The sequence below is a fragment of the Salvelinus fontinalis genome, chromosome 28, assembly GCF_029448725.1.
Source record: "Salvelinus fontinalis isolate EN_2023a chromosome 28, ASM2944872v1, whole genome shotgun sequence".
In the NCBI taxonomy this organism is placed as follows: Eukaryota; Metazoa; Chordata; class Actinopteri; order Salmoniformes; family Salmonidae; genus Salvelinus; species Salvelinus fontinalis.
Window position 1 is genome coordinate 7,796,378 of NC_074692.1, and position 17,769 is coordinate 7,814,146.

A 17,769-nucleotide genomic window follows, 5' to 3' on the forward strand; every position below is an offset into this window, starting at 1 on the left:
GAGATTAATTTTTAAAATTAGAAGTTCGAACTGTTTGGGCATAGACCTGGAAAGTATGACAGAACTTTGCAGGCTATCTCTGCAGTAGATTGCAACTCCTCCCCCTTTGGCAGTTCTATCTTGACGGAAAGTGTTATAGTTGGGTATGGAAATCTCAGAATTTTTGGTGGCCTTCCTAAGCCAGGATTCGGACACTGCAAGGACATCAGGGTTGGCAGAGTGTGCTAAAGCGGTGAGTAAGGCAAACTTAGGGAGGAGGCTTCTGATGTTGACATGCATGAGGCCAAGGCTTTTCCGATCACAGAAGTCAACAAATGAGGATGACTGGGGACATGCAGGGCCTGGGTTTACCTCCACATCACCCGAGGAACAGAGGAGTAGTAGGATGAGGGTGCGGCTAAAGGCTATCAAAACTGGTCGCCTAGAGCGTTGGGGACAAGGAATAAAAGGAGCAGATTTATGGGCGTGGTAGAATAGATTCTGGGCATAATGTGCAGACCAGGGTATGGTGGGGCACGGGTACAGCGGAGGCAAGCCCAGGCACTGGGTGATGATAAGAGAGGTTGTATCTCTGGACATGCTGGTCTCAATGGGTGAGGTCACCGCATGTGTGGGGGGTGGGACAAAGGAGGTATCAGAGGTACGGAGAGTGGAACTACGGGGTCCATTGCAAACCGAAACAATGATAACTAGCCTGAACAACAGTATGCAAGGCATATTGATATTTGAGAGAGACATACAATAAGGCATAAAGTGATTGCAAGTCATGATTGGGAGAGCTAGCTAAAACAACAGGTGAGATAACAGCAGCTAGTCAGCTAACACAGCAACAGAAGGTAAAAATGGCGACAACTAGGCAGAGAGGGTCGGAGCAGTGAGGCCTCCACTAAGCTAGCACGCGTTTAAAGTTAGTAGCCCGGGGGGTGGTTTGCTCAGACGGAGGGGGTCTGCTCAGACGGAGGCCGGTTGAGGGCACGTCTGCAGACCAGACGTGGTCGTGTCGACAGAGAATCCAAGCCGGATGGCGATGGCGAAAGAGAGGTTGTGAATTGTAGAATTGTGTTTGCTAACTGGTGCTAGCTTCCTGGCTGCGCTAGCTGCAGGATAAGCTAGCAGTTAGCAGACCGGGGCAGGCAAGTTAGCCTTTGGGGGACGTCGCGATGGGGGGGGAAGTCTGTTTTTGCCTCTTCGTGCGGTGACGTCGATAGACCAGTCGTGGAATTAGTAGGGTTCCAGGTAGCTCTAGGTAGCTAGCAGGCCTAGTAGGTTAGCAGAATGGGCCTTCAGCGGGCGTCACGCCTGAGGGGCCTGTTGGAGTCCTCGGGCAGATTATGTCGGTATTCCAGTCGTAGAGGATCGGCGGGGTTCCGTGCTCCGTACCGGCAGTAAAGGGGTCCGGATATTGTAGCCCAGGAGTGGGCTTCAGTGGTAGCACAGGAGCCCTAGCCGGGCTAGCTTCAGGCTAATTGGTGCTTGCTCCGGGATGGAAACGCTAGCCAGGAGTGGTCACCCGGGATTGTGGTTAGCTAGTTGCGAAGATCCAGATGAAAATGTTCAGAGTTTGCGGTAGGAATCCGGGGATATGGAGAGAAATAGGTCCGTTATGCTCTGGTTTTAGTCACGTTGTTCGAACTAGCGAGAGCTTTCCGAGCTAAAGGTTAGCTGATGACCGCTAGCAATGGTTTGCTAACTGATAGCTGGTAGGCAGTTAGCTGGCTATCTTCAGTAGATGGATTCCAGATCAGAAGTAAATAGAAATACTTTAGAAAAAAAGCAGATCCACGCCACATTGAGGCGGGTTGCAGGAGAGTATTTAGAAGTTGAGGTTTAAGAAAATATTTTTTAAAGATATGCGAAGAAAAAGATGTAAAAATATATATACAAGGGACACAGGACACGACAGGACAAAGACGTCTACACTGCTACGCCATCTTGGATTTTTTTGACCCAAGTTTAACAATTTAAAGACAATGCTACCAAATACTAATTGAGTGTATGTAAACTTCTGACCCACTGGGAATGTGATGAAAGAAATCAAGCTGAAACAAATCATTCTCTACTATTATTCTGACATTTCACATTCTTAAAATTAAGTGATGATCCTAACTGACCTAAGACAGGGAATTTTTACTCGGATTAAATGTCAGGAATGGTGAAAAACTGAGTGTAAATGTATTTGGCTAAGGTGTATGTAAACTTCAGACTTCAACTGTATATATACACACATACATACACACACACACACACACACACACACACAAAAATAATAACAATATATATATTAAATATCCCTTTGAGCATGGTGAAGTTTTTAATTACACTTTGGCTGGTGTATAAATACACCCAATAACTACAAAGATACAGGCGTCCTTCCTAACTCAGTTTCCAGAGAGGAAGGAAACTGCTCAGGGATTTCACCATAAGGCCAATGGTGACATTAAAACAGTTAGAGTGTAATGGCTGCTATAGGAGAAAATGGAGGATGCATCAACAACATTGTAGTTACTAATCTAAATGACAGAGTGAAAAGAAGGAAGCCTGGACAGAAAAAAAAATATTTCAAAACATGCATCCTGTTTGCAACAAGGCACTAAAGTAAAACTGCAAAGAAATCCAACACGACACGTCACTGAGTATCACTCTGAATATTTCCAAGCATGGTGGTAGCTGCATCATGTTATGGGTATGTCATCGGCAAGGACTGGAGAGTTTTTCCAGGATAAAAAAGAAACGGAATGGAGCTAAGCACAGGCAAAATCCTAAAAGCAAAACCTGGATCAGTCTGCTTTCCACTAGACACTGGGAAATAAATTCACCTTTCAGCAGGACAATAACTTAAAACACAAGGCCAAATCTACACTGGAGTTCCTCATCAAGAAGACAGTGAATTTTCTTGACTGGCCAAGTTATAGTTTTGACTGCTTGAAAATCAGCAAGACTTAAAAATGGTTGTCTAGCAATGATCCAACAAGCAATTTGACAGAGCTAGAATAATTTAAAAAAGAATAATGAGCAAATATTGTACATCCAAGCGTTGGTTGGGGGGCGATGAAACAATGGATCACCATTAAGTGAAGGGAAGCGAAGCAGTGGAGGGGTGATTTGCAAGTGGAGCTTGGAAAAAGGGAGCATGATTTGTTGACATAATTGTAATCCAATCCCAACCTTAATTTACTCATTGTGATGCACTGAGGTACCAAACTCATTTTAGTTGAGACTGACTATGACCAAAATGATCCTATTTACACTTTAGTCAATTTTGACACTAGAATAAATGTTTGTCTCATATTGATGCCACATAGGCTGTTTTCAAAGGGATTAGTTGTTTTTAGGGGAAGACCTTTTTGTTGCAACTTTCATCATTTTATGTGGTTCTGAGTGCAATATTTACATTTTCATTCTCCCACACACTATTACCCACCAGCATTAGAGACCCATTGTCATTGGCTCCATTGTGGGTTATACTCCAACAACCCTCCAACAGAACACCTCTTAAGCGGCGTCTCGGCTCCCACAGCTTCGGCTGTTGGTAGGTCGGGGCCTCCCACTGTATGTGCACGGGTGCGCTTCGGTCTCCTCCATCACTAGATGTGCCCGTGCACCTCGCTGCTTGGCCATGTAGACCTCAATGCTGTTGGGTTCTACCTGAATGATTCTGCCAGTCTTGCCTAAAAGATTAAGCCATGCAAGTCTTAATACACACGGCCGGTACAGTGAAATTGCGAAGGGCTCATTAAATGAGTTATGGTTCCTTTTGATTGCTCCAACGTTACTTGGATGACTGCAGCAATTATAGATCTAATACATGCCAACAAGTGCTGACCACAGATGCGTGCATTTATTCAGACCCAAAACCCATGCAGGGTACTCTCGGACACCACAGACGCTTCTAGTTACTCTAGTGTATAACCTCGACTGGTGACGCGCTGACATCTAATTTGAATGTCTGCCCTATCAACTTTCGATTGTACTTTCTGTGCATACCATGGTGACCACGTGTAACAGGAAATCAGGGTTCGATTCCAGGGAGGGAGCCTAAGAAACAGCTACCACATCCAAGGAAGGCACCAGAAAATAACCCACTCCCGACTCGGGGAGGTAGTGATAAAAAAGAACAATGTAGGACATTTTCGAGGCCCTTCAATTGTTATGAGTACACTTTAAAACCTTTTAATGAGGATCCATTACTGATGTTTAGAAGTTGGAATTTTTCAGCGGTCAGAAACTTCTGAAAGTGTCATTAATTATGTTTAAACCATCACCTTTGACTGCCTGTTGTATATTGTACATCGGTGTGACATAATGTCCTATGGGGTGAGGCCAATAAATGAAAGGGGGGAAAAAAAGGTATTGTCTTGAACATAATATAAAAATAATTGTAAAGCATGAGGCAGGTAACATTATCATAATACACAAGTAAACTAATTATCTAGGTATTTGTCAAATTACTGTGAATCTTACTCAAAATGTAATGGGGAGACGATTTGTTTATCCTTATTCTACAAGGAAGTTGTTTTTTAAATTTAAAATTCCAAAATATGATTAGAAGTAACTGATAATGAGTAAAATATTTTTGTCTTTGAGAATCATTAAACCTTTTATATTAGCATTAATTTTGATGTCACACACCTGAGGACAAATTCAAGGCCAATGAATGGGTCATTAAATTGTATTTCTTCAAATTATCGAAGGTTTCCACATTACATTTTGAATTGTTTAGACAGTTTATTGCAATTGTTTTTTAACTTTAATTTTTGAATAAATACTTTTTTCACTTTTGATTTGGCCATATGGCAACACCCATAGATAGAGAATCAGTCATTGAAGGTAATGGTACAAATGTACAGAAGATAGCCTTTTGACAACAATTTAACTAAACAATTACCCTGGCTTTTTATGCATTGATTTGTTCCAAGGAAACCCTATTAGCATAACGATGGCCAAATCAGGTGGACATTTCAGCAATGCACATTGCACACCAAAGTGCAGTATGTCTGACACAGATTAAACCCAGTCCTAGTATACAAATCCAACTGAATGCCAATGGCTTAATCTGTGTCGGAGAAACCTGCGCTTGGTGTGTCAGGCTGGAATCTCAAATCTTCACCTGATTTTAAGATTCCAGTCATTGTGAATCTTGCCTTGTCATGTCTCCAGGATGACCAATGGGGGGAAGTCGACCATGTCCAGTAGTCTGCACCTGCGGATCCCCAACAGCTGCATCATAGCACAGGATGCTTTCTTCAAGGTCCTCTCCCTCCTCTTCCTGTCTCCTCAATTCAACTTCTTCATGGTCGTCTCCCTCCCCCTCCTGTCTCCTCAATTCAACTTCTTCATGGTCCTCTCCCTCCCCCTCCTGTCTCCTCAATTCAACTTCTTCATGGTCCTCTCCCTCCCCCTCCTGTCTCCTCAATTCAACTTCTTCATGGTCGTCTCCCTCCCCCTCCTGTCTCCTCAATTCAACTTCTTCATGGTCCTCTCCCTCCCCCTCCTGTCTCCTCAATTCAACTTCTTCATGGTCCTCTCCCTCCCCCTCCTGTCTCCTCAATTCAACTTCTTCATGGTCCTCTCCCTCCCCCTCCTGTCTCCTCAAATCAACTTCTTCATGGTCTTCTCTTCATGGTCTTCTCAGTTTAAGGAGGATAGGGAAGAAGAGGCTCAGTGTCAGTGGTCATGTCTTTTTCTTTCTCTCCCTTTAGGATGACTCTGTGATAGCTGTGGACAGCAATGGGTTCAAGCAGTATGATGGTAGGGGAAGAGTTTCTTTCTATCTAATCAGCAAGAAGATACATTTCAGAAGATCAAAAAAGTTTAACCTCATTGAGTGTAAGTTTACCGAGTTATTACTTATTTGTAAATGTAAACAATAATGTGACCTATTACCAAAGTTTACATTTACAAATACATAATGAGTCAGTAAAACCTATTGTTCATTTGGAATTTGCAACACTTTAACTTGACTGTCTGATACATTTGTAGTGCTTGATGCGCTCCACATGGACAGAATGATGAGCAAGATTGAATCATGGCGGAAGGACCCCGGTTCATTCCTAGCATCTCAAAGTCTGAGAACACAATGCTCTGTAGGAGAGGAAGTGTTTGTGCTCATCGTCGAGGGCTTCTTGATCTTCAACTACGGGTAACTAAGAGAAAATGGATCTTTCCTCCTATGTGTCTTGCTCTCCTTCTCCCTCTCTCGGTATGCCCTTTGTCTGTTGTCTGCATGATGAGAATAATTATTTGTCTGGCTTTTTGTTTCATGTTTTGATTGGCAGGCCCTTGAACGAATTAATGGACAAGAGATACTTCCTTGAAATTCCTTATGACGTCTGCAAAGACAGGAGAGGGTGGGGCTAATAGTTTTTTTAACTCTGATATAATTGCAATGCTTGGATATAATTATGGTATGTTCAGATAGGCTACTGTATAACCTGTGGCTGATGAAAAGAACAACCCTTTGGCCCACCTTTCCTGTGATTGACAGCTCGAGAGTGTATACACCCCCTGACCTGCCAGGGTACTTTGACGGATATGTGTGGCCAAGGTACCTGAAAAACCGGCAAGAGATGGAAGACATGGTATCGGATATTGGTGAGTTTTTCATTTAGTAGATATAAAGATCTTTCTTTGCCAGGTATGTTTCTGATAGTCGTTGTAGTTGTTCCTCCTCACTCCATTGCTGTTAACATGCTATTGCCTTAGTTCGTTCTTTCTGATGCTACCATAAGGTGTGTTTCTTTGTCACTCACTCATGCTTTGTTTCCAGTCTTTTTGGATGGATTGAAGTCAAAGGAGGACTTGCTGGATTATGTGTATGGGGATGTAACCATGGAAATACAGAGTCTCATGGGTAAGTTTGCTCCTACAAAAAATGAAGTTACTTACCTACTCAAAATGAAACTGTTTTTTTTTTAAGAGTCTGATTTGTGATTCGACACCAGAATGATTGGGCCAATGGGAACTGAACGAAAGGGAAGGGCACTCAGTATTCTAATGTTCCAGAATCTTACTTTATTTTGTTGTCTTGTTTTCCCAGGGAAAGACTAAGCAGTTGGATTTCTCAAACGGTTGCTGGAATCTGGAAGAGTAAAAGAGACAATGTGTTCAGAAACAGATGTGTTGAAACTTAGACTAATGTTTACAGTCATATGAGAAAGACAGGAGACACACACACACACACACTCACACACAGTGCAGAACAAACTTTCATGTTAAATCCATGTTACTTTTACTCCAGTGAGGTAAATCTTGTTTACATAGTTTTTTAACTTAGAAAGTATTTTTGCAATCTACAGTACATTTCTTTTGTTCAATCTATAATGGTTATGTACATAGTTAAGGAGTGCAAAGTCTATAAGCGGTGCAGACTCTTGACTAAAGTTAATATGGGCGGAAGGTAGCCTAGTGGTTAGAGCGTTGGACTAGTAACCGAGAGTTTGCAAGATCGAATTCCCGAGAGAACAAGGTAAAAAAATATTTCGTTCTGCCACTGATCAAGGCAGTTAACCCACTGTTCCTAGGCCTTTATTGAAAATTAGAATTTGTTCTTAAATGACTTGCCTAGTCAAATAAAGGTTAAAAAATATATATACTGTATATTTCTCTGTTATACTGCAGTGTTAAAAAAATATAATGGACACTGAAATATGTTCCTGAGTAGTGCCATGGCAGGAAATGCATTGATTAGAAGGTTACTGAAGTGTGGTTTGGCTCTTAGCATGCCAATGAAGTAGTAGCTCACTATTGCATTGTTAAACAGTATAATGTACCAGACATGGGTATAAATAATAATAATAATATGCCATTTGGCAAACGCTTTAACACAAGCAACTTACAGTCATGCATAGATGTTTTTTGTATGGGTGGTCCCAGGAATCAAACCCATTATCTTGCCGTTGCAAGGGCCATGCTCTACCAATTGAGCCACAGAGGACCACCGTATATACATACAGTTGAAGTCGGAAGTTTACATACACCTTAGGCAAATACATTTAAACTCAATTTTTCACAATTCCTGACATTTAATCCTAGTAAAAATTCCCTCTCTTAGGTCAGTTAGGATCACCACTTTGCTTTAAGAATGTGAAATGTCAGAATAATAGTAGCGAGTGTGATTTATGTCAGCTTTTCTATCTTTCATCACATTCCCAGTGGGTCAGATGTTTACATACACTCAATTAGTATTTGGTAGCATTGCCTTTAAATTGTTTAACTTGGGTCAAATATTTCGGGTAGCCTTCCACAAGTGTCCCCAAATAAGTGTGGTGAATTTTGGCCCATTCCTCCTGACAGAGCTAGTGTACTCGCACACGCTTTTTCAGTTCTACCCTCAAATTTTATATACGATTGAGGTCAGGGCTTTGTGATGGCCACTCCAAAACCTTGACTTTGTTGTCCTTAAGCCATTTTGCCACAACTTTGGAAGTATGCTTGGGGTCATTGTCCATTTGGAAGACCCATTTGCGAACAAACTTTACTTCCTGACTGATGTCTTGAGTTGTTGCTTCAATATATCCACATAATTTTCCTGCCTCATGATGCCATCTCTTTTGTGAAGTGCAGCAGTCCCTCCTGCAGCAAAGCACAACATGATGCTGCCACCCCCGTGCTTCACGGTTAAATTGGTGTTCTTTGGCTTGCAAGCCTCCGCCTTTTTCCTCCAAACATAACGATGGTCATTATGGCCAAACAGTTATATTTTTGTTTCATCAGACCAGAGGACATTCCTCCAAAAAGTACGATCTTTGTCCCATGTGCAGTTTCAAACTGTAGTCTGGCTTTCTTATGGCGGTTTTGGAGCAGTGGCTTCTTCCTTGCTGAGCGGCCTTTCAGATTATGTCGATATAGAACTCGTTTTACTGTGGATATAGATACTTTTATACCCGTTTCCTCCAGCATCTTCACAAGGTCCTTTGCTGTTGTTCTGGGATTGATTTTCACTTCTCGCACCAAAGTACCTTCATCTCTAGGAGATAAAACATGTCTCCTTCCTGAGCGGTATGATGGCTGCATGGTCCCATGGTGTTTATACTTGCGTACTATTGTTTGTACAGATGAACGTGGTACCTTCAGGCGTTTGGAAATTGCTCCTAAGGATGAACCAGACTTGTGGAGGTCTACAATTTGTTTTCTGAGGTCGTGGCTGATTTATTTTGATTTTCCCATGATGTCAAGCAAAGAGGCACTGAGTTTTAAGGTAGGCCTTGAAATACATCCACAGGTACACTTCCAATTGACTGAAATGACGTCAATTAGCCTATCAGAAGCTTCTAAAGCCATGACATCATTTTCTGGAATTTTCCAAGCTGTTTAAAGGCACACAACTTAGTGTTTGTCAACTTAGTGTATGTAAATTTCTGACCCACTGGAATTGTGATACAGTGAATTATAAGTGAAATAATCTGTCTGTAAACAATTGTTGGAAAGATTACTTGTGTCATGCACAAAGTAGATGTCCTAACCGACTTGCCAAAACTATAGTTTGTTAACAAGAAATGTGTTGAGTGGTTGAAAAACAAGTTTTAATGAATCCAACCTGAGTATGTAAACTTCCGACTTCAATTTTACATACAGTCATTAAGGCAAAGGGTGGCTACTTTGAAGAATCTAAAGTATAAACTATATTTTGATTTGTTTAACACTTTTTTGGTTACTACATTATTCCATATGTGTTATTTCATAGTTTTGATGTATTCACTATTATTCTACAATGTAGAAAATAGTCAAAATAAAGAAAACCATGGAATGAGTAGGTGTGTCCAAACTTTTGACAGGTACTGTGTATATACAAGACCGTTCAAAAGTTTGGGGTCACTCAGAAATGTCCTTGTTTTTGAAAGAAAAGCAAATTCTTTGTCCATTTAAAATACCATCAAATTGATCAGAAATACAGCGTAGACATTGTTAATGTTGTAAATTACTATTTTAGCTGGAATTTTGTTTTTCTTTCAAAAACAAGGACCTTTCTAAGTGACCCCAAACTTTTGAACGGTGGTACATATACTGTATATAACCATGCACATCAGAAAATCCACAACAGACATGAATTGCACAGTCCTAAAAAACCCCTAAATGAAACAGAACAACGCAGAGCCTACAACAGAGCAATATTGCACAATAGCTATCATTTTCTGTGTTATCATCCAACTAATTACTGATGATCTTCAATGTCCTTTGTTTACAATATAAATGTTTTAAAAGTTTTTGTGTCCTGTGCCAATTCCAAATGAACAATGTTGTGGTCAGCACTCCTTCTATGCAGGCAATCATTACACTGTTCAAATATGGGGGCATGCCAGTACCAAACAAACATGTCAAAGTTCAACCACTGACAATCCCAAATGAAGGACACCACCCGATCCTCAGTATATAGACAGATTTTGGTACAAAGAGCCCATAGCTGCTGTCTATAGGGGTGAGTACTGTACTGCTATCTATCTCTACACTGCAAGACTTTTACTGGTCACTGGCTCTATAGCACTGTAATGGTTATCTCCAAACATGGTTCACTGGATTTGTCTGGTGTGAGGCCCACTAATTGATAAACTAAAGGTATTATTTACCTTGACTAGGATTAAAAATGTCTGATTTCCAAAATGAATAAAAACGAGACAAATATTTTCCAGGAAACATTAAATGATAAGAGTTTGAAAAGCTAGTCTCTGTTGGACCAGTGCTGGAGACCACAGAATAAAAACATAACAGAATTTGAATACTGATGTGGGAAGATAAAAACACAGTTTAGTTCAATGGCAGGTTTGAGATGTACAGTGTTCTTTGATTCAATGAAGACTTTGTCTCCACTGGAACGTTCTAGACCCTGGCATGTTTACTAGTCCACCTCGGGTACAGAGTGATGTAATAGTGTGACTGTTAATAATGTGTGGTGTCTATGTTAAGCTTATGCTCCAAGAAATATTTTGATGTGATCTGTTTGGAAGTATAATTTTTCTCTGGTAATTTAACTAGCATGTATTTCTAAACAGTAATTTACCACCCACTGGTTATTACACCTTTCTTACACTTTTTTAGTGCCTCTGTCATATCGCTGAATCTACCTTTAAATGTGGTGACTATTGTGTAATCGAAATAAAATTGATTGTGTAATGCTACGTTTTTGAACTTTGTGATAGTTACCAAGATGAGGACAGCCTTGTGTTTGTGGATCGTCATGGCAGTGCTCTGCCCAGGAGAGGTCAAAGGTCATAAAGGTCACGGAGGTGACCGCCACCAGGGTCAAGGGCTTGACCAGGACCATGATCACGGGCACGATAACGACCATGACCACGGGCACAGGCGAGACCATGAACACAGGCGAGACCACAACCACGGGCATCATCATCCTGAGCCCGGTGACAATGGCACCAAACCAGTGATACAAGGTAACGGGGGGTTTGCCTTCAGCCTGTACAAGCAGCTGGTGGTTCAGCCTGACAACCAGGGCAAAAATGTGTTCTTCTCCCCACTGAGTGTGTCCCTGGCCCTGGCTGCTCTGTCCGTGGGGGCCAAGGGTCAGACACACCAGCAGCTCTTCACTGGTCTGGGCTTCAACAGCAGCCTACTGACACAAGAACAGGTGGACCAGGCCTTCCAGACCATACTCACACAGCTCAACCAGAAGAACGGAGTGGACCTGTCCATAGGAAGTGCACTTTTCCTGCACAACACCTTCAAACCACACCCTGAGTTCCTCAAGGACATGAAGCGCTTCTACCTCTCCGAGGGTTTCACTGTCGACTTCACCAACACGGCCGAGGCCATCGACACGATCAATAAATACGTGGGGGAAAAGACTCGAGGCAAGATAGACAAGTTAGTCAAAGATCTGGACCCAACCACTGTCATGTATCTCCTCAGCTACATATACTTCAAAGGTAAGAGGATTTTGCAAACTTTAAGATAAAAAAACAATAAGCAAAAAATTTAATAGAGTTCACATATTTGATTGATGCAGACCTTGTGGACATATGTAATTCCTTCTAACTCTGTCAATATGTATTTTTGTCTCTGGGTGTTGGTATTAATGATGCCACTGTACTTTTTGGCTGTATTTCCTGCTGAATCTTGCCAGGTCTCCCTCAGATTAGATTTTTTTTGCCTCAGATTTATCACTTTTAGTCTGGTAACCTTTAATCATCATCATAATATTTTACGATTTTCTAATTCTCAAGGAAAATGGGAGATTCCATTTGACTCTAAAGACACAAAGGAGGACACATTCCATGTGGATGACAACACCACTGTTACGGTCCAGATGATGAGCGTGAAGAAGAGGTTCTCTGTCTACTACGACCAGGAGATCTCCACCACTATCCTGCAGCTCCACTACAACGAGTCAGTGTCAATGATGCTGGCGCTACCAGAGAAGGGACTCGCTAGTCTGGAGGAGGCCATATGTCAGAACCACATCACCAAGTGGCACAGGTGGATGAAGGCCAGGTATGACCTGTCTCAATCAGGACGCATCACTCTCATAGAACTAATGAACATTGGGTGGGTGAAACAACCACATATCACAAGCATTGCAAGTAAAATCTTCTTCCTGTCCAATTTTGTCTTTAGGGAATACCAGGTGCATGTTCCCAAGATGTCTATCACCACAACATACTCCCTCAAGGACGTCCTGAGTGGAATGGGAATGCCGGACATATTCAGTAATGGAGCTGACTTCAGTGGAATATCAGAGGATCTGAAGGTGGCTGTTTCAGAGGTATGGAACATTTTCACTCTCAATGTTTTAACGCCTGTCAATCAATTCTTCTATGAAATATGATACATTTTGGCCTCAATATTGTCATTATTTTCAATTAATTCGCTTTTTCAGGGAGCCTCTGAAAGCTCTCTGTGGCTCCCCAGGGGTCCCAAGAGAATCACTGCCCTAGAACATATTGTATGTGAACCATGTGACCTAGGCCTATCTACTGTACATCGGACTGCATTGTGTGGTTGTTTTCAGGTGGCGCACCAGGCCTCCTTGGATGTGGATGAGGCCGGAGCGACTGCAGCAGCTGCTACAGGTGTGGTCATCACGCCCCTCTCCTTCCGACGCACCCCTGTGTTGAAGTTCGACCGTCCGTTCATGGTCATTGTCATGGACCAGGAGACCAGGAGTATTCTCTTCATGGGCAAGATCATCAACCCAGCCAACAAATAAAACCAGTGCTATGTAAAACCAGTGTTGTAGAAAACATGTGCTCTATAAAAGCTGTGTTCTATAATCGCAAATTGAAGCGTAAGCGCATGCTTTGCCTGTACTGCTGTTACAAAGCCCATCCAAACTTCTCTGGCTCAATCTAGCCCGGGAAGCTAAAACTAACTAGCGTGTAAATCCTCTGTATTCACTTTGGTGGATAATTTTACAACTACTAAATGCATATCACCATTTGCTGCCTGTCTTATTTTTTTTATCTTTACTGTAATGGGGAAATTTAAAGATGACCAAAGTTCATATTTAGTTAAGTGATCAACACAATGTTTAGCATATTTGGAGTTTCTGTAATACACATAATTGCTCTATTTGTGACACTCAAGGTGCAGTTGATGGTCACTAGACTTGATGCTGAATGTTCTGGATTATTCTCATATCTGTTGATAGTGAATGACACCAGACTGGAGGTACTGAGGACTCACTGATTATTCACTGTTGTATTGTTTTGAAGACATTTTGTGAGTACTGTTGGGCCATACTTGCGAACATAAGCAACCATTTACATTTAAACCGTTTCTCCGGCTCAAAATGTGTATCAGCCAATTCAAATCGTTAATTTACTTGCACGTGACAGAACGCTAAATTGAAGCTGGTCCCATCAGATTAAAATGGCAAATGTTAGCCCTATGCTAACCTCAACAGGTGGCAGTGATTATATCCTGGAACAAGTTCTGCATCAGCAAATTTAAATCGTTGACATAGTTGGACGTGTTCCAACACTTGTTCATGGAAGCCTCCTGAACATACCTGAGTCCAACAGCACATTCTGATCATCCAGGCAACTTTCACGTGTATTTGACTGACTGTTCAAATTGCTCTCTAAAGTGCCTAGTCCATGTAATTGTCACAGATTGTGGCAAGGGTTTGAATCTCACAAGTACTGTGTCAGTGTGATGAAAAGGGATGTAGCCTACAGCCAACAGCTTGGAAATTAAGAATTAATTTAATAAGGAGCTACCTCTTACAGCCTTGCCCACAAACTGTTAGTGAGGACTTGGTGGACTGTATATTCTTTAGGTTTTACTTCATGTGTTCGCTCTCGTTTGCTGGTAAGGGCACAGATGACAGACAGGTAGGATTCCAGTTGAGGTGGTTTAATAACTCTGAATATACACAGGCACGGAACAGCACCGCACAGCGTATGTAGTATGGATGGGCTAAGGCACTTAGTGGTCTGGCAACTTGCTTCAACCAAAGTGTGTGTGTTTGTTATATCAACAAGGACACCCACTGGCCTTGGCTAACACAACGAAAGCTAACTGGTGAAAACAAGGATGGGTGGAACCTTCTCTCACTTGACTACTCTGAGCTGATCTTCTTCTCTGAACAGGAGATCACCCAGCATGCTCTGCTCCACTTCACCAGTGGGCAGAGCTAGGGCTCTGATATGAACTAGCATTACTGATATGATTAACTACAAATACTTCACAGCCTTTTGTACACAAACACACTGCTATTGCCTAATAATCATATTGCATAGGCTATATTACATGGACGTGTACACCTACACCGTTTTATATGGATTTTTTATAATCATCTGCTTTGTAACGTATGAGTAATTTGACTCGAGGAGGAGGATAATTACAAAGTGTACAGTGATTATAGTTTGCACTCTTGTTATCATCCTACAGATGGCAGTATTGCAGTTTTCTTTTTAAGAAGTTTAGCGTGAGTCCAGAAGACTCGAAACGACAGTCCTAATGGAGGAAGAGACTTGGCTGTAAAAGTAACAGATGATGAATAACTTCTATTTGACAAAGTCATCTAACTCTGGTTACTATAGGAACTCTTATCAACGTACTGCAGCTATAACCTACATTCATTCACATCAGATAGTGTCCTGCTTATGTTATAACCTACTAATGCATATGGGACTTTGTATGGTACACCTCAATTCATGAGGAACCCCATTAACCACCTAGGTCATATTCCATATGTAGCCTTGGCTTTCAGGACAGTGAGGTGAAAGCCTGGTGGAGCCTACCCACAGAGTGATTAACTTACGCCCTTTCCTGGCAAGGAGACATTCGTGTAGGCTATATTCTTATATAGACTACACTTACATGTAGGCTTAACCAGTGGTGTTAAGTACTTTTAAGTAAAAATACTTTAAAGTACTAGCAAATTCGTTTTTGGGGGTATCTATACTGTACTTTACTATTTATTTCTTTGACAACTTTTACTTCACTACATTCCGCAAGAAAATAATGTACTTTTTACTTCATACATTTTCCATGACACCCAAAAGTACTCGTTACCTTTTGGATGCTTAGCAGGACAGGAAAGTTGGCCAATTCATGCACTTATCTAGAGAACATCCCTGGTCATCCCCACTACCTCTGATCTTGCGGACTCACTAAACACAAATGCTTCGCTTGTAAATCATGTCTGAGTGTTGGAGTGTTCCCCTGGCCATCCATAAATAATTTAAAAAATAAAAACGGGCCATCTGGTCTGCTTAATATAAGGTATTTCAAATGATTTATACTTTTACTTTTGATTCTTACGTGTATTTTAGCAATTACATTTACTTTCGATACTTTTTATTTTTATTTTTATTTTTTTACCTTTATTTAACCAGGTAGACAAGTTCTCATTTGCAACCTCGACCTGGCCAAGATAAACCATAGCAATTCGACACATACAACAACACAGAGTTACACATGGAATAAACAAAACACACAGTCAATAATACAGTAGAAAAATAAGTCTATATACAATGTGAGCAAATGAGGCGAGATCCTTAATATACTTAAGTATATGTTAAACCAAATACTTTTAGACTTTTACTCAAGTAGTATTTTACTGGGTGACTTTCACTTTTACTTATTAAGGTATCTTTACTTTTACTTAAGTATAACAATTAGGTACTTTTTCCACAACGGGCTTACCACACTTTATACACTATGCATTATTAGAATAATTTACTTCGTCACATGCCTTTTGAATCGAACATCAAGGACCGGCAGTGAATAGTTTTTTCCTCAACAAAAGATATTGATGCGAAGGGGGAATCGAACCCATTTTTAAAATACACTATACATTTTTAGTCAACCACATCAGCTGTGTGCCACCTAGAAGTGATGATAATAATGAAGATGATAATAGCCTACATGACTTGTGTGCGATGTACAATAAACGTACATGTTGTAAGGACCTCATCCATATTTTTTTCACATAAAAGCCCATGGATGTGTGTGAAACAGAAACAAAAACGTAGGATTTTGTCATATGCGGGAAATGTTGTGTAATCTTAGTAGTAGCTAGTACCCTATAGTCAAGGATGCATCAACGCAATATTAGCACACAACATTTTGTTATAAGACCAACATAAGAAAGTAATCAAGACGACTAGCTTGTTTAAGCCTCCGCCATGTATATCTCACTAGGTCAGGGTATTTATATATCCACTAATTCCAATATATCCATGACATTCATGATTTCCTTAAGTGCCCGAGGGTGATAGTTTGTCGTGTGATTTCCTTTCCGGTCCATAGAGGTATTTAAAACTGTATTAAAATCCCCACCAAATAATAGAGTCTAGTGTTGCTTGTAGAGTTGATAAATTCTTATATATATTTTCAAAGAAGCTTGGATCATCATTATTTGGACCGTATAGGTTAATAAGCCATATCTGTTTGTTGTCCAATAACATATTTAAAATAATCCATCTACCTTGATGATCTGTTTGGACAATTTGCACATTTGGATCAAAATTACTGTTAATTAATATCATCACCCCTTTTTAATTTCTTTTCACATGGGAGAAGTATATTTCGGCCACCCAGTCTTTTTTCCATAAAACTTCATCTAAAATTGTTTAATGAGTTTCCTGTAAACAATAGATATTATATTTCTTCTCTTTTAGCCAGGTAAATATTGATGGTCTTTTCTTATTTTCTGCTAAGCCATTACAATTATAACTGGCTATACTTATTTCACCACTTACCATAATGAGACGTTTCAGTTCTATTTATCAAAATATATGTTTGTAAATGTACCATTAAACAGTAACATGATGATTGAGTGTCTATATAGCGGTACCATGATATTTGCATTGCTACTATGTAAACCTCCAATTGGTCTCCACTATTCCACCCGCTAAAAGCCCTCCTCATCCCGAGTTGGGTTGTCCGGCAGAGGTGTTGTTTCCTACCTTCACAACCTGGGAGCGACCCGTCAGGAAGTCCAGGACCCAATTGCACAATGCGGGGTTCAGACCCAGGGATCCGACCTTAAAGATGAGCTTGGAGGGTACTATGGGTGTTGAAGGCTGAGCTATAATCAATGAACAGCATTCTTACATAGGTATTCCTCTTGTCCAGATGGGATAGGGCAGTGCGATGGCGATTGCATCGTCTGCGGATCTATTGGGGCGGTGTGTAAATTGAAGTGCGTTTACGGTGTCAGGTAGGGGTAGAGATGATATGATCCTTAACTAGAATATCAGAGCACTACATGATGACAGAAGTGAGTGCTATCCCGATAATCGGTATTCACATGAAGACGTCTGTAGCATCCAGTAGAGGCTGCTGAGGGGAGGACGGCTCATAATAAGGGCT

General features: G+C 41.0%; 2 protein-coding genes across 2 annotated transcripts in view; both read left to right on the top strand.

Annotated features, from left to right (window-relative positions):
• Positions 1-7,387, top strand: part of nmrk1 (nicotinamide riboside kinase 1) — a 29,388-nt gene extending 22,001 nt beyond the window's left edge. The window contains exons 3-9 of the mRNA XM_055886330.1: positions 5,158-5,248; positions 5,700-5,748; positions 5,980-6,139; positions 6,276-6,347; positions 6,485-6,591; positions 6,767-6,850; positions 7,037-7,387. Coding sequence (XP_055742305.1) covers positions 5,158-5,248; positions 5,700-5,748; positions 5,980-6,139; positions 6,276-6,347; positions 6,485-6,591; positions 6,767-6,850; positions 7,037-7,047 — 574 coding nt within the window. The 3' untranslated portion in view covers positions 7,048-7,387. The remainder of the gene's footprint in view (positions 1-5,157; positions 5,249-5,699; positions 5,749-5,979; positions 6,140-6,275; positions 6,348-6,484; positions 6,592-6,766; positions 6,851-7,036) is intronic.
• A 3,745-nt stretch (positions 7,388-11,132) lies between these two features.
• On the top strand, positions 11,133-13,383 carry LOC129826044 (alpha-1-antitrypsin-like). The gene is made up of 4 exons (XM_055886327.1): positions 11,133-11,873; positions 12,171-12,438; positions 12,562-12,709; positions 12,956-13,383. Exons 1-4 carry the CDS (start codon positions 11,141-11,143, stop codon positions 13,151-13,153), a joined length of 1,347 nt encoding a protein of 448 aa, XP_055742302.1. The 5' UTR covers positions 11,133-11,140; the 3' UTR covers positions 13,154-13,383.
• The last annotated feature ends 4,386 nt before the right edge of the window (positions 13,384-17,769 follow it).

What these genes read in the sequence shown, in the direction of transcription:
- LOC129826044 (XM_055886327.1), top strand. Translation starts at nt 11,141, where the DNA reads ATGAGGACAGCCTTGTGTTTGTGGATCGTCATGGCAGTGCTCTGCCCA. An exon ending in CAGCTACATATACTTCAAAG is followed by an intron (nt 11,874 to 12,170) that starts GTAAGAGGATTT and finishes CTAATTCTCAAG; the next exon opens with GAAAATGGGAGATTCCATTT. An exon ending in CACAGGTGGATGAAGGCCAG is followed by an intron (nt 12,439 to 12,561) that starts GTATGACCTGTC and finishes TTTTGTCTTTAG; the next exon opens with GGAATACCAGGTGCATGTTC.